This window comes from Aphelocoma coerulescens, chromosome 3 (genome assembly GCF_041296385.1).
Source record: "Aphelocoma coerulescens isolate FSJ_1873_10779 chromosome 3, UR_Acoe_1.0, whole genome shotgun sequence".
NCBI classification, from domain to species: Eukaryota; Metazoa; Chordata; class Aves; order Passeriformes; family Corvidae; genus Aphelocoma; species Aphelocoma coerulescens.
The window spans coordinates 94234214-94257610 of record NC_091016.1 but is presented as its reverse complement, the minus strand read 5'-3'; the positions used below and the strand labels follow the sequence as shown (position 1 = coordinate 94257610).

The window sequence follows — 23397 nt, the reverse complement described above, 5'->3', positions numbered from 1 at the left end:
CCCGGCCCCGCCGCTCCCGCCGCTCCAGCCCGGCCTTGCCTTTCGCCCCGGGGCGGAGGAGCCGCGGCGGCGCTCCCGCCCCCTGCTCCTGCTGCCGGGAGGGCCGGCCCTGCCGCCATGTTCCTGCGCAGCGGCTGCCGCCGGCTGCCGCTGCCCCCAGCGCCTCGCACTGGGCACCGCCGGGCGGGCAGCGAGGTCGGGGCGGCGGCGGTGCCGCGCTACGACGTGGTGGTGATCGGCGGCGGCCATGCGGGCACGGAGGCGGCGGCGGCGGCCTCTCGCGGCGGGGCCCGCACGCTGCTGCTCACGCACAGGATCGGCACCATCGGTACCGCCGCGGGTGCCCGGGGTCTCTACGGCGTGGGGAGCGGCGCTGATTCGGGGAGGTCGCGGGAGTCTTTGTGCGGCGGCTGTGCTGAGGGTGTCCCTGTCTCCCTTACTCAGGGGAAATGTCGTGCAACCCGTCCTTCGGCGGCATCGGGAAGGGGCACCTCATGCGGGAGGTGGACGCCCTGGACGGGCTGTGCGGCCGCGTGTGTGACCGCTCCGGCGTTCACTACAAAGTGCTGAACCGCTGCAAGGGCCCGGCCGTGTGGGGCCTCCGCGCACAGATCGACCGCGGCCTGTACAAGGGGAACATGCAGGTGAGGGGGCCGCGCTGGGCGGACTGCCGGCTGTCGGAATACACTGCTGAGCTTTACGAAGGAAGGGGCTATGTTTTGCTTTTCATTATTTGCCGAGCAAACCTAGATGCCGTATTGTTTGGTACTTAGATGCAGTATAAGTTGTTGGAGCTCAGCATAGTTTAAAAAATTCTCCAGTGTTTTAGATAGAGGTCAGGCTTCATGGCCAAGTAGTTTATTTGAGCTAAAACTTTATGTGAATGAAAACTTCTGCATGATAGATCAGGATAGTACTATAACTGAGTGTCTGCCAAATGACCTGGTAAGAATGAAAGCGAGTAGTAGATGTTTCAGAAGTCAGCAGGGTTCGGGATTGCACATATGTCTCATGACTTCCTAGATTTTTGCAGTAACTCCTTTCATGACAGAAAGAAATCCTTAACACACCACTGTTGACAGTTCGTGAGGCATCTGTGGAGGATCTTCTCTTGACAGAACCAGAACCAGGCCGTCCTGGGAAATGCCAAGTCACAGGAGTTGTTCTGGGTATGTGCTAGTAACTCAGTTAAGTGCCTTCAGTTACTCCACACTAGGAGCAGCCTTTGGGGTAAATATTTCTGATTCACCAATGAGGAAGATGAATTATACAGTTCCAATTCATTAGTGAGAAAGATTAATTAGCCGGTAGAGCTGGTTTAGGCAAAGTGTGAACTAAACCAAGTTCATGTGTGTAATACAAAGTAATACGATGTCAAAAATACCTGGATTGCTAGTATACTGGGACATTAACTAACTTAATTTTCTTCAGGCTAGTGATACTGAATTCCATGCTATGTTTTGAGATTTTATTTGGTAAATGGTGTATGCTACCTTCAATGTTAAAGGACCGTGGGGTCCTGTTATTAACAGACTTGTACTTCATTACCCCTTGCTGTTTTAACAAAAAAGCTTTCTGAAGTAAAGGCCTGGATATGGATTTTTTCCAGGAGTGGGTTTTGTTTGTTAGGGGTAACTTGATTGGGAATTATAAATATACAGAAATAACTACATGCTGGTTATTGTAGTTATTACCGTTGGTGCTTTTATTACTGGAATGCTGGTATTGTTTTGTAGCAGAAGACAGATAAACCCTCAGTGAACGCTGTTAGTCTAGTTAGACAGAAACACCAGAATTGCAATCTCTGTTGATACTAAAATGTGTACATCTCTGAAAACTTGCTGTTTCAGGGGATGGGAGCACAGTATGTGCTAGGAGTGTTATCCTGACCACCGGTACATTTCTGAGGGGTATGATCCACATCGGACTGGAGATGCACCCAGCAGGGCGGCTGGGGGACCAGCCAGCCATCGGGCTGGCTCACACTCTGGAGAAACTGGGATTTGCTGTGGGAAGGCTGAAGACCGGGACACCGCCCCGACTTGCCAAGGATACCATTGACTTCAGTGGTCTGGAGGAGCGTGCAGCTGACAACCCTCCTGTGCCCTTCAGCTTCCTCAGCAAGGGTGTGTGGATCAAGGTGGGATAGCAGCCATCCAATGCACATAGAGCCAGGTGGGGAGTGGGTCTGGGATTGTCCTGCTCGTAATCAGCCAGGGAACTGGTGGCTGGGAAAGGCAGCTGGGGTGTATTTGTACTGGAGGTGTTACGTTTCTGAGGACTGTCAGTGCAAGGGAGAAGCTGCTTGTGTTCTTTTGAAAGCAAATACCGTTTTACTTTCACTTCTCAACTTGAGAACTTAACTTTCCTTCTGGGGTCAGACTGGTGTGAAATGTGATACTGGTGCTAGTATTCTTCATGTGCTGGTTACATGGGTGGTTTTACAAAATCTTCCAGTATTACACCTGTATTGTGGAGATTGACAGTGTCTTGCTTCTTAGTTTAGCTCTGGAATAAGGTTAAAATGTTGGAATTAGAGATCATTAATAGTACTGACTAGGAAAGAGAAAGGATGGATTTAGCCACAGAACTCAGAGGTGGCAGGGTAACAGTAACGTAAAAGCAGAAGAGGTTCAATTTTCCAAAGAAAATCTTGGAAAATGGGCTGTTTTTACATAATGTAATTAAACGGCACAGAATTAAGTATCGGGAGTTAATTTGCCCCAGAGGATATAGGAATTGCAATAACCTTTTATAACCAGGATGGGGTAAAAATAGTATCACTTGAAGTCCTTGGTACGTGTAGGAGAGGTTTTGAAACGAAGAGTTTTAAGTCTAACAGCAAAAAGCTGTTAGACAAATATTCCTCATAACAATTTTGAGTCAAAATTGGGAACCTATCAGGAATTTATTCACCATAGACATGTTCAAAGAAACAACAATTTTCAGACACTGTAACATCCAGGATTTTTTATAGATACTCCCGGAAGTCTGCCCAATTTACTGCATCATGGTATAGGTGTTCTGTTTCTTTTATTACTACCAGAGCATCTCATCTGTCTTTGTGTAATGGATAACCCAGGTTTTATCCAGCTAAACAGTGCTTTATTAAATTGTCTGTCCTGGTTAGACAATTACTGTTAAGTTTTCTGGGGTGTACAAGCCTATGAAGTGGCTCCCTTACTGCATCTCCAGTGTAGTAATCGAGTTTTTTGGGGTGTATAGGCTTTTGACTCCTTAACTTTCTCAAGATATCTTTCTTGTCCTATGGCATCTAAGTCATCTGTAGTTATATGATAACCATTAAACAATTCTTTATTGAATTTTGTTCTTCAACTGTTGATTAAATTCTCTAAGGGATCTGGATTCATGGAGTTCCTTTCTGCAGGTGCAGTGAGATGATTTCTCTGGGTTTTGTACTGACACTCAGCCAACACAGATCTAAATCAAAACCACCTAAAATCACAGTCTAACTTTTCCTTAACTAATTAAACATAGTTCATAATGAAATTTTTGTAAAAAATCACAAGAGTCCTGGCTAACTAATATATAACTCACTGACCGTTTTAAAGAGCTATGGTGCTAGATTGACTCTTGACTCTTTTTCAGAAAATCTGTGGAATACTTTACATGGTGAGGTTTTTTCCAAACTTGAATTTTTCATGTTGATTGCAGAGTTTTGAGGTTTGGTTTTTTTTCCTCTCCAAGAGATTCTTTTGGTTTTTCTTCACTAAACTCTTTAAGTGGCTGTTAGCTGTAGGATCAGCTCTTACTCTTCTAACTCCAGAGCTTTTTTTTTTCCTGTGATCAGTGTGAATGCTGTGCTATAACATGCTGTTTTAATGGGAATATCCACCCTGTAATTAGGAATACAGCGTATAGGATAGAACTTGAATTCCAGATTCCCACGTTCCGTCCTGTTCTCAGTCTGGTTTTGGGCATGTTGCTCAGGCTCTCTGATCGCTTGTGTTCAGTCTGTACGGTGGGTATGACTGCGCTGCTGGCTGCTCCCAGGATTGAGAGCCGGCTGTCATGGAAAAAGTGTTGGGGATCTCAGAATTGTTCAGTAAGGATACGGTGGTGTGACCAGATTAACTTAGGCCAAGCTTTGGCCTCTTCCAGCCGGAAGAGCAGCTGTCCTGTTACCTGACTCGCACTAACCTGAAGGCCCAGCAAATTATCTGCGATAACCTCCACCTGAACAACCACGTCAGGGAGACAACCAGGGGCCCGCGGTGAGTGTGGCATCATGCAAGGCTCTCAAGGGGGCAAGCTGGCGGTCTCTTTGGAGCTGTGGGTCTCTCCTGCTTTGCTTCTGGGAAGTTACATTTTCTCCATGTCAGGTTGTGCTCATGGCTGTTTACTGTTGCAGGTACTGTCCCTCTCTTGAATCAAAGGTGCTGCGCTTCCCAAACCGAGAACATCAGGTGTGGCTGGAGCCCGAAGGCTTGGAGTCCAATGTCATTTACCCCCAAGGCATGTCCATGACACTGCCTCCTGAGCTCCAGGAGCAGGTGATCAAATCCGTCCCAGGCTTGGAAAAAGCCAAGATGCTACAGCCAGGTGAGGGAGCTGAATAGTTTTAAACCTATTGGTCATATTTATTTACTAGTTAATGAAAAGCAGGTTTTGCTTAGAGTGTAGCAAAACAAAGGAAATACGAAGCAAACTAACTCTTGGATGCAGGGATTTTTCCTTGTTTGTTCGGGAATCATAAATAAAATTGATAAGCCGTTCTGCTCCATTGATTGCCTTGACAATCGCTCCTGTAACATCTGTCTTGTTGTGTGTCACAGGCTATGGGGTGCAGTATGACTTTTTAGACCCCCGACAACTGACCGCTTCTCTCGAGTCGCGTCTTGTTCAGCGTCTCTTCTTTGCAGGCCAGATAAATGGCACAACAGGCTATGAAGAAGCTGCAGCTCAGGTGGGCAAATTTGACTGTTGTATATTCAGCACTCAGAAAGGGATATTGCCTTGGCCTTTGTGAAGTCTTGGCTAGGCCCGTTTTGTGCTCATGAGATGTTCTTACTTTTGTTGCTCACCCTAGTTCCAGATTTGCTCAAGATATTTTTATTTGTTTCTGTACAAGTATCTGCAGTTGTTATCACTAAGGGTGCAGTAACAAAAGTAATTGGAAGCCCTGTTAAGTGTTTCAGCATGAAGACTGTGCAGTGGGTATAATTGAAAACGTGGGAATTGTCTCCGGACGCATCAGCAGGGGCCAAGAGCCCTTCAGACACTCATAATGCTGCAAGATGGAAGCTGCCTGGATTACTGGCACAGGCTGTTCCATTTTCCGGGGCATGGTTGGGCATGTGAGCCTGTGGAGGCAGATGTGCTGGTGTTTCTGCTAAGAGGAGACCGATGGATGTGTTTGGTTTGTTCTGCCTGCGCAGGGTGTGATTGCTGGGATCAATGCTTGTCTGCGGGTTCGTGGCAAGCCCCCATTCACCGTCAGCCGCACCGAGGGCTACGTGGGGGTGCTGATCGATGACCTCACCACGCTGGGCACCAGCGAGCCCTACCGGATGTTCACCAGCCGCGTGGAGTTCCGCATGTCCCTGCGGCCGGACAACGCTGACGCCCGGCTCACCCGCAGAGGTGCTTTGCTGGGGTAACTCTTGCATTGACCAGCCCTGCCTGGCTGTAGACCTTTGTCTCATACACCATCTGTCTCTGCAGGCTTTGAAGAAGCTGGGTGTGTGTCACAGCAGCGATACGAACAAGCAGTTAAGATGAGAGCTGCATTAGAGGATGGGATTGCAACACTAAAATCGCTTCAGTTCAGCATATCCAAATGGTCCCAGTTACTACCAGAAGTTCCCATCAGTAGCAATCGCAGGTCACCTGTCAGGTAAAGGTTACAGCTGGAGCTTTCTGGTTTGACCTATGCTTGCTTTAGTACATCTGGCTAATGGTTTCACAGCATTTGTCCATCCTTCCTGAAGCTGTCAGTACTCCAAGGTTCCTACTTTACCACCTTCAGGGGACACACATCTGATGTTTGCCTGTAGAATAAGTATGGTATTGGTGTTCTTACTATTCCATGCTTGTTTTTGCTGACATGTGCTCTCAAAGCAAGGGAGTGCTCCACTGTCCCAGACACTTCTTGCTATCCTTACACAAGTCACCAGCTGGTGACAGTTTTGCAGTGGGTTGCAGCTTTGCTAAAAGCTTGGTAAAGAAGCAGTTGATTTCAGGCTGGTGTCAGGTGGTAGCTGTTCTTGTACACAAAGGCCCTTCCTTCCCTTACCCATACTTCATCTCGTCTTTTCTGTTGTTTTAAATCAGTGACTAAGACCCGGCTGACAGAGTCTGTGTGAAAGGTTTCCCTTGGTACCCTTGCCTTGTCCCATCTGTCTTGCTGTAATTTTATGTGAGAAGTCTCTCTTTGAGAGTTTAGCAGCTCTTCTGTGTACTGAGAGGAGATAGTAGTGAATTGAGCTTGGCTCTGCAGTTGTTCTGGCTTATGCTAAGTACTTTTTAAGTTTGAGCTGAGAACAGCCATTAGTCTGCCTTACAAGTGTGACTCCTTTGTACCATAAATGTTTACTCTTCTTCTCCACAGTGCCTTTGACATCCTTCAATATCAAGATGCCAACATGGAGATTCTGGCAAAGGCTGTCCCAGAGCCCCTGGGAAAGCTTGCTCAGTGGAAAGAACTGGCAGAAAGATTGAAAATAGAAGGTAGAGTACAAGGGTTAGGCTCTCTCGTGGTGATCTGCATAGGTTTGTTCAGTAAGGGGAGAGCAATTGTCCTAGTGTGCTTCATGTTGCTGCTTAGAGAAATGAAACACTCTGATCAGAGTGTGAACTTTTTGCTATAAGGTGCAGCCCTTTCTGTGCACCAGTGTTTCACTCTGTGGGTAAGATCACTCTTTGGGTTTTTTTCCTCTTTACTGCCCCATCTAATAGACCATCCTGTGTTGGGATGAGAAGATACAAACAACCCATGTATCTAAATTCCCGTAACAAATCAAAGAGTATGACTTCTTCCAAAGCAGTGATGCGAATTAGACTCTATAGTCTGTGCTGGAAATTTCCTTAGGAGCTTTTGACCATCTCAGTGGAATTGCTCATTGTGTTTCCAAGACTTCTTGCAAGTGACTTATTTCACATGAATATCTATTTATATCTGGTTTTCTTGTTCCCCTGATCACCACAGCTGCTTATGAGTGGTGTGTAGTCAATCAGCAGCAGGAAATAGAAGAAGTGCGTCGTGACGAGGCGCTCCAGCTGCCAGACGACCTGGATTACTTTGCCATTGATGCCTCACTCTCCGCAGAGGTGCGGGAGAAGCTGGACTCAAACCGCCCGCAGACGGTGAGAAATTCAGCCACAGCAGGGCTGAGCAGCAGTGAAATCCCTTCTGTCTTCTCAAGGGGCAGGGGGGTGCAAGAATCAGGGAAAGGAATACCCACAGGGCTTGATCTCATTTCTCACTAGCTCCAGTGTGTAGGTTTGGTGGTGGTTAACTTGTTCCTGTCTCCACGTGCAGATTGGTGCAGTCAGCCGCATCCCTGGAATCACCCCAGCTGCTATTGTTAACCTGCTAAGATTTGTGAAAACCAATCACCGGAAGACAGAGAAGCTAAAAGCTGTGCCTCAGGCTGGGGAGTATTTCCCAGGGAAAATGTACTCAGACAAAGCAGCTTCACAAAGACCGATTTCTGCAGAGTTTTCTGAAGAGGAGACAAAGTTTGTTAAAACACCTTTGTAGAGAATGGCACCAATCCTGCCAGACTTTGTGGCAAAATCCCCTGTGCTCCTGAGCCTCTTCCCAGATGACACCCATGCTGGCCAGATCCAGAGCAGTTCCAGCTGGGTTCTGTGGCAGTGTCATTGCATAGAACAAAGATGATGAATGCACAAAGTAAATGCTCAGAAACCTAAATGCAGCTTGTGATTTTGCTGATGCAAATGGAGAGATGGGAGAACTGCTTTTAAAATTCCACTCATTTGGAAGACTTCAGATAGTCAAAATCTGCATCTTGTGAAGGACAGTGTTTAGCTCTTCTGAAATGAGTAAGAAGTGTTACCATGCTAAGCCCATGGCGCACAAGAGGATTGGAACTGGAAAGTGTGTTCCATTGAGTTCAGTACTTGTGTTCATAGCTGTGCAGGGATTGTGCACTGGCTGGTGTCAGCCACTAGGAAACACTTGGCTGTGGAAACATGTGCCACATGAATATTTAAATTTACATAGGAGACTGAATGTAAACACCACATCCTGAAGCTGTTTTTCTCTTTTAAAATAAATAAAGCTTAGCTTGTAACTTCCTGAAGAACTCGGTTATCACTTGGCTTTCAGCAGGGCCTTACCAGTTCACCAGATCACAGTTCCCACACGTAAGGTGGGCTGAGATTCACTACAGAGCTGGGGCGGCAGCTGGACAACGCTGGGAGCTGAGGAAGGTGGGGGACATACGGGAACCTGCCCCATGGACCTCAGCCTGGGCACTGTGAAGCTCTGTCTGACATGCTGGGGGCTGGAGGAGTGGGTCCCAAGGGTTTGTCATCAGCACTGGTCCTGCAGCTGACAGGAGTAGAACTTGGATTTGAGCGAGATCCAAGTCAATTGGGTCAACTGGGCAGTTGAGCAGTTGCTTGCCAGAAATACACATGGATTCAAGGTGTTGCTGTGCACCTACCAAATCCTTGCTTGACTTGGGCAGCAGTCTCTGGTGCTGGTCTCATTTCTGAATATCCTCTGGCTTCAGAACACATTTTGTTACAGTTAAATCAGAGGATCTTACAGGTTGGAAAAGACCCTTAAGGTCATTGAGTCCAACCATGACCCAAATATATATATATGTATATCTATATATATCTGTCATTTTGAAATTGCGATTCTGGAAATTTCTCTGGCATATTTGCTCTGGGTGAGGATTGCGCTTCTGTCCAGAGAAAGGAGTCAGAGCAAATCCTTCTTGTTGACAGAGACCCTGTCATGCAGCAGGAGGATGAGCAGAGTTTGCAGCTTTGTTTGGGACATCATCCATCTACCTGAAAACACTTCCCTGTCACCAGCCACTGGCTTTTGTGGAAGAGCTTTAGACACGTGATCTGTAGGTTGGTTCATGCCAGAATGGCTTGGAAAAGCTAACATCTACATGCCCCTTTGTGGCCTGTTTTCCTTCCATCCTTGTTGGCTCAAAGATTTACCTCAACCTTGCAAGCCTTAAGTTCAGCATAAGAAAGGCAGGTATGCTTTCTGTGGTGTAATTTCGGGTCTAGGTATGGTGCCTATGGAATTCCAATTACGTGAATCCAAAAAAATCCTTAATCTGTCTATTCAAAGTAGCAGAACTTCCAATCAAGAAAGTTTTATGCTTTCTTCACTGCATTATGTTTGTATTATATTTGGGTTTGATGCACTGGTATCTGTAAAAACTTAGATCTAGTTTGTAGGGCCTAGGAAGGAGGCCCTATTGATACCTTCATCCTCTCACTTTTAATCTGATTATGCAGTCTCAAAACTGCATTTCCTAGTCCTTGTCAGCGGTCATTTGACGGGACTATTTAGCTTTCAATAATGTGTACCTTTAAAGGCAAGTACCTTGCACCCTGCTACAAAAGGAAACACTTTCCTCAGCTTTCCAGGCTAAATTTATTTCAGTGCTTCTGGTCTCACACATGCAGCATAAACGAAAGAGTGATTCCACTAAGCTGGGCTGCACCAGTGTCAAAGGAAGAGCAGAAGGAGAGGACTTCTGCATTTCTTACCTTTAACAATTTAATAATGCACAGCTGTGGTCTAAGGAGGGGGAGGAGTTAACTTCAGGGGAAATTGAAGTCATAAGCACATGGATGCATGGCTTCCCAGCAGATCTTCTGTAGTAACTGCTTTTTCTGTTTCAGCATGAAGTGGGCCTTTGGCCACTGGTGACTTCCCTTGTTAAGACAGGGTGTCTTCTGTTCACATATGTAGGTTAATGATGTCCATATTTGCTGAAATGGAAAACCTGGCATATGCACAAGTTTGAGGACTGGCTGTCCCTCAGGTATTGGTTTCATGAGAACAGAACTTGCCACAATATTTTGTGCTTGTTGAACAGTTCTTGTTTGAGATGACTTTTAACGTGAAAAGAAATCATTGCTGCAAGCAGTTCTATTCATTTTGTTAAGAAAACCAAGCACAGAAAGGCTGAATAATCTCCTGTAAGTAGCATGGGCAGATAGGAGGGCCACCTTGTGCCATCTGGTTTCTAACCACCAGGGATTTGTTACAAGGCCCAAGGTTTGGTTTTTACATGAAGACAAAAGTGAGCTTAGACCCTCACAGGTCCTGTGGCCTTGCTAGGGCTGACAGGATGAGAAGGGCAGAACTGGAGGAGCCTGCTCTTAACACGGCTGTCTGCTTTTCCTTGTCTGTGCAGTAATGAATGGCACTTTGTTGTCCTGTAATCCTTGCTGTGAGCAGGCAAGCAGTGAGGGAGGATGTGTGGTGAGGCTGACCTAACTTTTTGCACATACCAAGGGTCTTTGTGTTCCCTGCTTCAATTGTGTATGTCTCTTTTTCCCTCCTGCAGAACACAGGCCTGGTGATCAGCACTTTTTCCTCTGATCTCTACCGTTCTATCTTATCCCAGATTTTTAAGACAACTTCTTTTCCTTCACTACTCTCGTTTTCATTTCATATGGTACTCGAACGGAGCAGTTTCTTCATCTTTTCTTTCTGCCTGGGAGATGAAAGCAAGAGAAAAATGGAAAGACATTTTATGCTAGGAGATGCACTAAAAGATGCAACCTTAGATGGTCTCAGTGCTGCTGGGATGTTTGCAATGGTGCAGCAGTGTCTGCTTGTCGTAGTCCCCCACTTGGCCGGCCCTTGGCAAGCACGTTGTGCCTCCCAGCTGTGCACTGCCCTTGCACTTTAAGTAACAGTCTTCACATGCAGAGGTTTTAAACGCTCAGGGGTTACCAGCTTTGATGATTATGCTTCCCAGGTTGTGTTCCTCAGCCAGTGACAAGTATCTCAGGATGTCATTTAGTGGATGCAGGGAGGAATCTACTGTCCCCTTGGAGATACAGTTTCCACCAAGAAGGTGCTCTCAGCTCTTCCCATCAAACCATGGCCAGTGCTGCCCAGAGTCCTTCCAGGGTGTTGTTTCCATCTTTCGCCTTGGCTTCATGGGGCTACTGAGAAATAAAAGGTGTCTTTCCCCTCCTTTGACTAAAATTAGTGGTGTCCAGGCATTCAGATGGGAGATGGGAGATGGGAGATGGGAGACTTGCTTGGCAATTGCTACTACATAAAGGGCAGAGAAAACAGGATTGGTTCTTGATCTGTTATTTTAATGACAGCGCTGCTTTGGGGAAACAAATTGTGCTTTTTGTCTCCTTTCTAAAGCGCTGTGCAGGTTTAACCCTTCGAGTGTAACTCTGAGGGAGGAGACTGATGTGGATCCCCATCAGAGGATCTCTGACTCCATACTCATCATTGTGTGGTCACCATGCCCCCATGGGCCTTGACCTCTGTGCCAAGGGATGCAGTAGTGGCAAACTTTCTGTCCTGAAAGCTGGAGGCTGCACCTCCTTCACCTCTTTGCAGACCTAAGACTGGATATTTTGATGGCCTGTGATGTCTCCTTGGGGTGCTCAGCCATGAACAGGCATATCCATGTCCTCAGCTTCCCTGTGTCCCTGCAGAGTGGGTGTCCCCACAAAGTGGGTGCCCCCCTGCTGCTGCAGGAGTGGGTCAGCAGAGCCACACCAATGGGCTGCAGAGGGCTCCCGGGAGGAGCGCAGCTCAGCGAAGGCCTGGCCTGCGAGAGAGACGGAGGCGGAACAAGTGAAGGGTGAAGGTGCTCATGTCTGGCATCAGCTGCAGCTCCCAGCACAAGCCCCAGGAGGGTCATTGTCAGGCACCGCTGGGGACTGATAAGTGCACGCCGTTCGCTCTTTTTCCGAGTGACTTAGTGCTTGATGTGGTTAACTGAAGAGCAGGCATGGAGCCAGGTGGGAAATGAGCTCACTCTGCCTCACAGGGCAGCGAGAGGGGAGGTGACATCAGCCTCGTGACCAGTTTCTTCCCTTGCCATTTACTGTGGTTTAACTTGAAAATTGCCGTGTGTGACCAGGTGGTGGCCTGTGTCACACGTGTGCGGGATTTTTGGAGTCACAAGTGGAACAGCTGCTGTGCCTGGTAGTGCTGAGCTGGCGCTTCAGCGAGGTTTTGTCCTTGTCCCACTGCACCTCGGGAGACTTTGGCCAGGTGGCATGTGACAGGGCCAGCTTGGTGGCATTGCCCCAGAGCTGGCTGGTGGACAGTGGTGGGCGTCAGGCACGAGCTGGAAGCGGCCGTTCAGGAGCGGAGTGGTCACTCACAGGCTGTGATCTCAGTTCTCCTCGGCTGTGCCACGTGTGTAGCAATCTGGGGAATGCGTGCCCAGAAATGAGCCGCAGGAATTCCCCTCACAAGGAAGTGACTGCAGTAGAGCATAATCCCTGCTCAGGATGGTTTTCCTTCTCCCACTCCCTGGGTGCATATATACACCCCCTCCTTCTCTGAAGAGTTAGGATACTGTCATCCATAAAAGTGCTTTAGCAGCAGGCTAGGTGATATTAGTTACTCTTACTAGTAATAGCAGTCAAGCAAACATAATTACATTTAAATTCATCTATTCCTTCTTTTTTTCCTCTGGGAAAGGCTATTAAAGAACTTGTTTTACAAAGAGAGAACTCAACACCAACAATCCTACATCTCTTTCTCCAAAATATTCATGTCCTATTAGAAGAACCACAGCCTAGCTTATAAACTAAATATTTATGAAATATTAATGAAATATTTAATAATAACAACTATATATAACAAATAACTTCAATAATATGTGTAAATAATAAGTAATTAAAAATAACTAAATATTCATTCATTTGGGGGCATTTCACTTTCTTTACTAAGGAATTAGCTTAGAATTCATCTTCAAAATAGGAACAGCAGATTTTTAAGAAATCTGGCAACTGCAATTATAAAAAAAGTTAAGTAGGCACCTTATTAATTTATAGATATATATATGTTATATGTAATATATAGATGTGCATGTGTATGTGCATATATATACATATATCAAAGGAAAAAATGGGTATTTTAATTAAGATGTGCCCAGGTGGCTGCAGATAAGAGGAACCTGAAACTTGCTTTTAAATTTCAACCCTACCTGCAGTCAATCCCCTCCAGAAGGGGACATTCTTCTTGCCTTTCCATCTCTGTGCAGGTTTGGAGTCAGCAGCTTTTGCCAGCTGCGCTGAGCTGTGCAGAATAGGGACCTGGGGTGGGGAAAGGCTGTGGCTCTTCCCTTTGTACTAAATAATCCAGATTTTACTGGGCTGAAAAGGAAAATGTGACTGTGACTGCTGCTGGCAGGGCAGGCAGGGCCCTGAGTTAGGAGTGAGCTGGCTCTGCTTATTTCCAGTGACTATGTAATGCAAAAAAATTAGCATATTAACCCACGGAGTAGAGTTTGTGCTGGGCCTGAGCTAGCAGATGCCCTTGCAGGAGGATGCCCAGGGTTCTGGACTGCTTCACTGAGAAGAGCCAGGAGAAAGCCTTAGCAAGCACCTCAGCAGGCTGAGGGCAAACCTTAAAATCCTGCACTTGGCCCATGGGGATGATTCACCAATAAAAGCTTAGGTACCTTCTAACTTGTTTTGCTTTTTTAAAGGAAGAAATAAGCAAAACCTGCACAAACTCAGAGCTGTTAAGCATGGGTGCAGCTCCTTGGCTGACACCCTGTGTGCACTCTGCTGCTGCCCCACCGACCCCCATGCACAGGCCACAGACCCTTCACCAGGGTATCCCACTGATTCATCACCAGCTTTCCTCAGCACGTCACTCAGCATCTTTCAAGGAAAATATGGATTCAGCTGTCACCTTGCCAGTGCAGAGAAGCTGGCAGCTTTGAATTATGTTGTGTAAATATTTGAAACATAAAAGGATTAAAGAATTAGTGATAGGCAGCCAGGGAAAGTAACCTGATTTTTAAAAGAGCAGGCAATTACGTAATTGACTTACAATGCAGAAATAATCTGAAGGGACTAAAGAGGACTCAGAAAAGGCTGAAAAACCACAGCTTCTGTACCTTGGAAGCCAGTACAGTTTTGGTATCTGCCAGGGTTTTCTTCAGCTCTTTGTAAGTGAAGTGGTTTCAGGCCTCTCCCTGGTAAGCAGGAGCATTTCAAGAGGAAGGGTAATTTTGCCCACTCTCACTTTCCATGGTCACAGTTTATTCCTCTGTTTAGCTTATGGTTTGGCTATTGTTTAAGATTTGCAATTTCAGAAAACTAAACTCCTAGACAGGAAGTACTACTTGGTGCAGTCAAATGACCTGAACATTTTTGAAATTATTGAAAATAATAAATTCAAAGGTGTTAATACTGTCAGGAATTTACAACTTGCAGCGAAATGTGTGAGAAAGAAGTTGTTGTAGAAAAGGAGCTTTGGATGAAGCAGGTGCTTTGAGCTGGACCTCAGAGGTGCTCAGGGTCCCGCTGGGAGGCAGCTCATCAGCCCTCCCACTGCATACTCCACCCCCCAGGCTCCCTCTGGGCACTACATAAACAAAGAACTAACATAAATTAAAACCAGGTGGGTTGTATTCATCATCCAGACTGAATTTACATGGTTCTTAAACAGATAATCATTTAGCACCAATGAGGAAAAGAATATCCCTGTACAGTACAAAGTTTGTCTCTACATGGTTTATCTTGACCAAATCTAAAATATGTATTTACAGAAATAATTTTTCAGAATTTGTCAGTCTTTCAAAATATACTGAGACAGCTACATGCAGAATGTGAATTAGTCTTTCACCTGCAATTTCAGTAAAATAAGTGATTCCTGTTACTAGCCTTGCACAAGCTGATCTGAGATATAATTAAAATGCCTCTGGGCATTTTCTGAGCAGAATCCATTTTATTCCAGCCTGAACTACCCACCTTGGGAACCAACACTGAACAAAAAGTTACTTGGTGACATCAGCTGTGACTGCAGAGGCCCATTTCCCTATGAAGACCAACCAGCCTTTGTCCCATTTGTCCCCCAGCACGTCGCCACATAAATCTCTGTAGTATTTCTGTGTATTTAAAGCCCTCTGGACTACCAAAGCATTCAATAACTAGAAAGGAAACATTCATAAATGCAATACTCCAGCCAGTTTTCTGCCTTCAGAGCTGGCTCCATCACCACAGCAGTGTGCTGTCACACTTCTGTATAAACACCCCCAGCATTGCAGGACAGTGAGGAAGGAGTTAAGGACAGCTGTGAAAGTTGCTTAAAGAAATAAGCAGGCAGAAGACAAATACAGTTCTCAACTAATAGCATTTATTAAAAGTTTGATCGAAGTAGTTTTATTCCCAAGTTTTGGTTACAAAAGTCTAACAATTTCCCCAGGTAGTCAAAGATTAATAAAAGAACTCAGATGGCATTACATTAGTGCATAGAAAGTAAATCTGGTCTATAAAAGTTAAAGAAAAACCAAAAAAACCCAAATGTGTAAAATTTAAGTTTTAAATACATGAAAGCAATTGCTACTATTGCAGGCAGAGCATTCCCAAGTATTTTGCTGCACACATTGTTTAGATGCAATACTGTTCTTTAGGTTTTTTTTTTCCTGCTGGAGGCAGCACCAGTCCCTCTGCCACAAACTGTGCCACTGGCTCTCACCCTGCTCTTCAGCAGGGCCCTTGTAAGGTGACCCAGCCTCCCAGCAGCTTTGGCAGGTGACCTGATCTGTGCACAGCTGACCTAAGGGCCTCTTGCAACAGCAGCACTGCACTGCACCCACCACCTTTCACTGCTTGGGGTCAGGGCACTCCACCAGCATCACACCTCATTTGCCTATGGATTTGAATCAGTTGCCTACTACAAACCCATTTCCAAACTGCCATGGAGCAAAAGTGCACCCAGCTGAAGACAACCCTGTGCAATGCACACAGAGGCACTCCAGACTGGGTGTTGCATATCCAGCCCACAACCAGCCAAACCAAACATCCTGCACCTAACCAAGGAATGTGAAGGAAATCTAACGAATGCAGAGCCGTGCTCAACGCAGCTTGTGCCAAAGCCGCTTTGCTTTTCATCCAAATCAGAACTCTGCTGAACCAGTTTGACTGAAGCCTCTTGGAAAATATTTAGCAGTTTAACAGAAAAGCATGCAAAGATTTGGCAAGGTACTTCAGAGCTTTATTATGGCAACAGCAGATCTGCCTCCATTTTGAAGTTAGGTACTTCCTGTTGCCTTGGGGACACTAACAAACCTCCAGAAGCAGAATTTAAGCAGCAGGGATTTCTTTACTGAATTCCATAGCCTGCTATGAAGCTCTCTAGCTCTTGCTTCCACTGTACCTTCAAAATTGGTGTGTAATGCTCCAAGGTTTCACTGCAGTTAAGACACAGAAGGTGAGCAGAAAAGGAGGAAAGATCCAAACAAAGAGCATGAAAATAAGCAACAGCAGTTCAGACCTATCCAAGCAGTACAGATACAAGTTCCTGCAGAGCAAGCACACAGCTGGAGAAGGAAAGGAAAACAAATGAGAGAATACAGCCATTACAGGCAGAACAAACATAGTGGTGTCATGGAACAAGTCCTGCAAAGATACCGAATTCTTTTTGACCTCTTGGGGGGACACTGTGGGGAAATCATGTGAAAGGTTAGTAAAACAGCTGCATCATTATGCAAGTCAGCTCTGATTATCCATTAACTGCTTGCCCCCGTATTTACCTATTTGAAGCAAGGCTTCAATGCTGGAAGTCTTAATTATTACAGCTGGTATTCCTGTAACTCAGAGTATATCTTGTGATTATTAATAATCATTTGGACTAGGTTTTCAGGCCCCCTTTAATTGACTGATCCAAATCTTCAACCTGTTTTTAAAAACAGGCACCTCATCCCACTGTGTCCCTTGCTACAAGCTACAGCAGTGGGTCACTCAGATTGCAAAGTGCAATTCTAGACCGGTTTTAGATTTGCCTGTTAAATGTCTTACGATGTATTAGAAAACATTTATGTAAAAGTGTTTTCATTGTTACAGAGCTACACAACACTTAAGCAGTTCTCCAGAAAAAGAAAAATCTGGTTTTGCTTTTGACTAAAAAAATCAGTGTACAAAATGTTGGAAACCCAACTTTAGATTATTTGTTTTATAACTTTTTAAGTTTAAAATGTGTTCAAACTGTTTCTTCTTCTCAATGTAGTTTTCTTGGTTTACTCGAGAGGCATCACAGAACACACCAAAATACTGCAACTGTTACCTGGTATTTGCGCAATGCAATCTAAAAGTAATTTTTAAAGAAAGCACCAGTAAAGTTATTTAAGGCTTAGATCAGGTATGAAGTAAACCTGCAGCTGAATTTTGCTCTACTCTTCAGAAACAACTAATTTTGAGCATTTGCTTTGTAACTTCTGAACATACTTAGGTAATAATGATCCTTTCTTATCCCAGATGACTAGATATAGGTTTTGCCATGAACTTAACATTAACCCAAAGAACACAGAGACGTAGCATTGAACTTTTTGTTTTAATGGTCTCAAATTCTGTGACAGATTTTTGGTCAAGTTTCCATTTAAAAAAATTTATCGATTTTAAAGACTAATAACTTAAACTGCCACGAAACAAATGGTCCAAAAACATTCCTTTCCTTCTGAAGCTTTTACGATGCATTGTAATCATTAACCAGTCTTTCACTATTAAACTTAAATGGCCAATTGAGACAAACAGTTCTGAGACCGTTCTTCCACCACTGATTAAGACTGAGGTGGCAGCTGGTGTACAGAATTTTCATTTAGCCTTCTGGGCCTTCTGGGCAGACTTTGTGACCTTGCCAGCTCCTCCAGCCTTCTTGTCCACTGCCTTGATGACACCAACAGCGACCGTCTGCCTCATGTCACGCACGGCAAAACGACCTGAAAGCAAAAACACGTTTCATGACTTTTGTCCATGGCTGCCTAACTCAGCCCCATTTGCACAGCAGCAACATGCAGGATTGGTGTCAATGGGCCAGTGCTGCTCTGGAACCAGACTGGGACAGGGCCATCACCCTTTCCAGAGTATTCCTCCCTGTACCAGTAAGGTTTCAAGTCACAGCTTTCATCAGTGTTTCACAGAGCACACTGCATCTTGATACTAGAAATTGAGGAGTGTTTGTTCCAGAGATCAGTATTAACATGAGATGCCTTACCAAGAGGAGGATAGTCAGAGAAGCTCTCAACACACATTGGTTTGCCAGGGATCATATCAACGATGGCAGCATCTCCAGATTTCAGGAATTTGGGGCCATCCTCCAGCTTCTTGCCAGAACGACGATCGATCTTCTCCTTGAGCTCAGCAAATTTGCACGCAATGTGAGCAGTATGGCAATCCAGCACAGGGGCATAGCCAGCACTGATTTGGCCAGGGTGGTTCAGGATAATGACCTAGGAAACAAAGGAAGCAGAGTTAGAAGTGGGGTTATTTTAAACATTGACGTGTCTTAGAAAGCCAAGGAGTTAATGACATTTGCTCCAATCAAATATAACTCAGAACAGAACTCTATGTCACACTTTATAGCTTAGCCTAACAAGACTCCTATTTTGGAATACAGAGCTACATTCCAAACAGCCTTGAACAGCTGCAAAACATACCTGTGCAGTGAAGCCAGCAGCTTCCATGGGAGGATCGTTCTTGCTGTCACCAGCAACATTACCACGGCGAACATCTTTCACAGACACATTCTTAACATTGAAGCCAACGTTGTCCCCAGGCAGAGCTTCGCTCAGGGCTTCGTGGTGCATCTCAACAGATTTAACTTCAGTTGTTACATTGACAGGAGCAAATGTAACCACCATGCCTGGCTTCAGAACACCCGTTTCCACACGGCCAACTGGTACAGTACCAATGCCTGCAAGCAAGAAACATCATCAGTAATTCAGCTTCAAGAATATATGCCCCTATGGGAGAAAAACCCCATTTGAGACAAGAATTTTACTTTTATGACTTGGAAAAGCAGCTCTTGGGCAAATGCCTGCATTTCTGGCCCACACATCAGCTGTTGCTGGCAAGTGAGCAGCACTACAGAGAACACATACCGCCGATTTTGTAGACGTCCTGAAGAGGCAGACGCAGAGGTTTGTCAGTTGGACGAGTTGGTGGCAGGATGCAGTCCAAGGCTTCAAGGAGGGTAGTTCCACTGGCACTGCCATCCTTACGGGTGATCTTCCATCCCTTGAACCAGGGCATCTGTAATGGAAACAAGTCTAGCTTAATCTGACTGCCAAATTTAATCACAGAAGGCTGGAAAAGCCCAAGTGGTATCTCTGAGTATTAGCACAATTTACTGTTGCAGAGTAAGAATTTTTCAAGTGCTAGGATTTTATCTTGGACCTCAGCACTTCCCAAACATAACTATTAAAAAACACACACATTTTATCATTACATAATCTGTCATAACAGTCCTCCTAGTTTCATGCCTTAACAGAAATAAATGCCAAACCTACGTTAGAGCTAGGCTCCAGCATGTTGTCGCCGTTCCAACCAGAAATTGGCACAAAAGCCACAGTGTCTGGGTTGTAGCCAATCTTCTTGATGTAAGTGCTGACTTCTTTGACAATCTCTTCATATCTCTTCTGGCTGTAAGGTGGCTCCGTGGAATCCATCTTGTTGACACCAACAATCAGCTGTTTTACACCCAGGGTGTAAGCCAGAAGGGCATGCTCACGGGTCTGCCCGTTCTTGGAAATACCAGCCTCGAACTCACCAACACCAGCAGCAACGATCAGGACAGCACAATCAGCCTATGAAAAGAAAAAAAAAACCACCCCTCACTAAAATGCTTGCATGTATGTCAAAGTACTACAGGAACCCCCCCCCCAACCAAGGAACAACCCTCCAAAACTCCCCAAATCCTGTTTTCTTTACGTACCTGAGAAGTTCCAGTAATCATGTTTTTAATGAAGTCTCTGTGTCCAGGAGCATCAATGATGGTGACGTAGTATTTGCTTGTTTCAAATTTCCACAGGGAAATATCAATAGTAATACCACGCTCACGTTCAGCCTTCAGCTTGTCCAAGACCCAGGCATATTTGAAGGAACCTTTTCCCATCTACAGTTACAAGAAAATAATTTTTTTTATTCCCATCAAAAAAAGAGAAAAAGAAGAAGAAAAAAGAGAAATAGTTCTGTATCTGCCTTCAGTTCAGAAATATCACATAATGGCTAAAGAGTAAAATCCAACAGTAACTGGCTTAACGATGATAAACGTTGCTGCTCATAAAACAAGCAACTAGATACACTTGGCACTACTGGTGAGAGATGCCAACTGTTGAACCTTACTGAAGCTGTTGACAGTTCAGGCTCCTTGACAGCTTGTTGATGACATTAATAAATCTACACGACAGAGCTCCTGAGCCTGAGTTCCACTATCAAGTGTTCTCTACAATTCCAAGTTCTTCTAATACTGCAATAATCAACTTTTTAACTTCCACTCTGCTCAACATTTGCCAAATTTTAATCTATAATGTTCATATGACCTATGCTGTTATTACACAGAAAAAAACCAGTATCAGCAAAACTCCCAGATTCTCAAATTAAACCTCCATAGATCAACTTCTTTTAATTCCACCTTTAACTTTACGTATGCAGAGCTTGAATTTGGCCATTTAACTTGATTTCACATTACTATTCAGATGCAGCTTTAGCCTACCGTTTCCTTACATGCTCTACATTTCACAATTTGAGTTTCTGCAACTAGCACAATGGCAGACAGAACACTTAACCACTTGTTCTACCTCGGGGACAACTGTGACCCAGCTGCCGCCCTGTGGCCATGCAACACTGAGCCACTTGTTCAGCTCCTGGGGTAGAGGCAACCAAACCGCCTCCCCGCGGCCACTGAATGCTCTGCAGCTTCACTTTGAGATTAAGGGTCTATTCATATCTCCAGCCTGGAATTTTGCTGGCTGCTATGGGCCCACGCACCTCAGCCGCTTCCTTCTCGAACTTCTCGATGGTTCTCTTGTCGATGCCCCCACATTTGTAGATGAGGTGGCCGGTAGTGGTGGACTTGCCAGAATCGACGTGGCCGATGACGACGATGTTAATGTGGGTCTTCTCCTTTCCCATTTTCGATGTTAGTTGAGTTCTTTCTTTCGGCAAAAGAGAATCGACACCTGTAAATTCCCCAGGAAAGAGCTGGTTACGCCTCGGGCCAGCGATGGCGGCGCCACATGCGGGGAGGCCCGGCCGGGACGGCGGCTCCGCCCCGCCGGGGGAGGGGAGGAGCAAGGCGGGCGGGCCGGGGGCCCCTCGGAGCGCCCCTCGCGTAGCCCCCTCCCCGGGCTCGAGTTACCCCGGCGGCGGCGGCCGGGCCGCGGGGCGGCGGCGAGCGGGCCCGGCGGGCAGCGCGGAGGGCGGGGCCGCCCCGCTCCTTTGTGTGACTCACCCCGCCCGGGCCGCCGCGTCCTCCATTTTGTGGCGCTGGCAGCGGGCAGGCAAGCCGAGCGGCCATTTTTTCACTCGTGCCACAGCCCCCCTCCCCCCCGACGGCCGCCGCACAGCCCTACGCGTCCCGGCGCCGCCGCCCGCGGGGCACAGGGAGAGGCTGCCGGGCGCCTTCTGCCCCACGCCCGCCCGGACACGCCGCTCCCCCGAACTCAGCCCAGACAAGGGGGTGTGCACATGGGAATCGAGGAAAACGATGCGCCGCCATCCCGCCGCCCCGCACTCCCCTACCCGCCCGTCCGCCCCGGCTCCTACTAGCGCTCTCGGCTTGTCCTTCCCCCCTCCCCTCGGCCCCCACCACGCCCCACCTGGGCGCTCGCCAAGCCTCCGGGGCGAGCGGACCCCGGCCCAGCCCGGCCCTGCGGACGCGCCTCACCTGCTCGGCGACGGCGGCAAACCCGGAGCGAAAAAGACCGACGGCGTGAGCGCCACCCCTTATATACCCTGTCAGGGGGCGGGGCCTCCGGGACACGTCACCGCTCCCGGCGGCCCCGCGGCCCCGCCCCGGCACAGAGCGCCCCCGCCCCCGCCCGGGCTGTGCGGGACCCCCTCGGCCCGCGCGGGACCCGGTCCGGTCCGGCCGCGGGGAGCAGGGTCCGGCCCGCGATGTGCTGAGGGGCTGCGCCGGGAAGGGAGCGGTGCCCCTCCCGCGCGGGGATGGAGAGCGGGCGGGCGGGAGTGGCCGCCTTGTCCGGGAGGAAGCGGGGCAGCACAGAGCAGACCCGGCCCCCCTGCAGGGCCCAGCGGCTCGTCGGGCCTGGGCACCGGAGTCAGGCCTGGCGTCATGGCCGAGCCGGGGGGATGCGGCAGCTGACGGAAGTCCCCGGGGAACAGCCCCCGGCGAAATAATTGTATTTCACATTAGGGACACAAAGGAACGCAATGGGTGAGATTAGAAACGTTCAGTGAGTTACCCTGACCGGCAAGTAACAAATACCGGCTAAACATCACGGAATACAAGATCCCCCCTACCCCAGTACGTTGCAAGTCTCCCAAAATCAAAGGGGGGTAAGGAGGGGGAGAACAGGAATTTCAGGGAATTTATTACACTAGATTAAAAAGCCATCGTTTGGCTTTAAAAAAAAGAACAGTCTTTTTCTGTTTTTGTTGTACCGTTAGAGAATAAAAGTTGACTCGGCTTAGAAAACTTCGGCACAAAAATACAAATCAAGGTGGAAGCCCCTCCAGCAAAGATGCGTCTGAAGTGCAAATGTATCAGTCACGGAAGCATTCGGGACATGGGGTCTCTGTACTGACTGCGAGAAGTGCCCCCATACTGTAATTTCACATGGGAAAACCCGCAGCCCTGGCAAACTATTTTTAGAATCATGGCAATGAGGAGTCACACAACAGCTCTCACAACATCAGAAATAAAGGCCCTCGTGATTCCAGTAGATTTTCTCTGGTTTACTCGCTTGTAACTGATGAAAGAAAATCTATTAAATATTCAACATCTCCTATATCCATTCAACAGAAATTAAGCTGAGAAGCTGAACTATCTCTGTTATTTTTAAATTATCTGCAAAGCTACGTAGTCCATGTTCTTATTCACCTACATTATATGCCTGTCAGAAATAGTTACTTATCTATAGATAACTATAATCCGTTCATTTCTTGGTATGCTCTTCAGGTTGCAGTTGTAAAGCATGGAAATAGCCTCTTGTTCTAAAACAAACAAAAAAACAACATCAGCAAAGTAATAATAAAAAAACAACCTCATGCATCTACATATCTACCCTTCCACTTGACTTCAAGTTTCTCTAGCTGAGATAAACCCAACATCAAATTCATTAGAGAGCAGTAAACTTAGTATTTCATGGTTTGATATGGAATTGAAGTGTTTCCGTGAGATACGGTATTTTTCCCACACAAAAGATTAAAAAGATGCATTTTGTAAAAAACAAAAAAAAAATCAGAACG

General features: G+C 46.5%; 2 protein-coding genes across 2 annotated transcripts; one reads left to right on the top strand and one right to left on the bottom strand.

Moving 5' to 3' along the window:
- The first annotated feature begins 17 nt into the window (after positions 1-17).
- On the top strand, positions 18-8291 carry MTO1 (mitochondrial tRNA translation optimization 1). The gene is made up of 12 exons (XM_069011320.1): positions 18-328; positions 445-644; positions 1052-1169; positions 1851-2140; positions 4123-4235; positions 4373-4563; positions 4797-4927; positions 5400-5604; positions 5686-5857; positions 6572-6690; positions 7169-7326; positions 7502-8291. The coding sequence occupies exons 1-12, from the start codon at positions 118-120 to the stop codon at positions 7721-7723; spliced, it is 2130 nt and encodes a 709-aa protein (XP_068867421.1). The 5' UTR covers positions 18-117; the 3' UTR covers positions 7724-8291.
- Positions 8292-17502: 9211 nt separating this feature from the next.
- EEF1A1 (eukaryotic translation elongation factor 1 alpha 1) lies at positions 17503-21953 on the bottom strand. The gene is made up of 8 exons (XM_069011319.1): positions 21854-21953; positions 20956-21146; positions 19901-20080; positions 19476-19772; positions 19068-19218; positions 18624-18880; positions 18182-18416; positions 17503-17906 (listed from the first exon to the last, which is right to left on the bottom strand). Exons 2-8 carry the CDS (start codon positions 21097-21099, stop codon positions 17782-17784), a joined length of 1389 nt encoding a protein of 462 aa, XP_068867420.1. The 5' UTR covers positions 21100-21146; positions 21854-21953; the 3' UTR covers positions 17503-17781.
- Positions 21954-23397: the final 1444 nt, after the last annotated feature.

Excerpts from the sequence above, each read along its gene's own strand:
- MTO1 (XM_069011320.1), top strand. The coding sequence starts at position 118 with ATGTTCCTGCGCAGCGGCTGCCGCCGGCTGCCGCTGCCCCCAGCGCCT. Across the intron at positions 1,170-1,850 it reads AGTCACAGGAGTTGTTCTGG|GGGATGGGAGCACAGTATGT; the intron begins GTATGTGCTAGT and ends TTGCTGTTTCAG. Across the intron at positions 2,141-4,122 it reads GCAAGGGTGTGTGGATCAAG|CCGGAAGAGCAGCTGTCCTG; the intron begins GTGGGATAGCAG and ends GGCCTCTTCCAG.
- EEF1A1 (XM_069011319.1), bottom strand. The coding sequence starts at position 21,099 with ATGGGAAAGGAGAAGACCCACATTAACATCGTCGTCATCGGCCACGTC. Across the intron at positions 19,219-19,475 it reads TGCTGGAGCCTAGCTCTAAC|ATGCCCTGGTTCAAGGGATG; the intron begins GTAGGTTTGGCA and ends TTTCCATTACAG. Across the intron at positions 18,417-18,623 it reads CTGCTGGCTTCACTGCACAG|GTCATTATCCTGAACCACCC; the intron begins GTATGTTTTGCA and ends TTTGTTTCCTAG.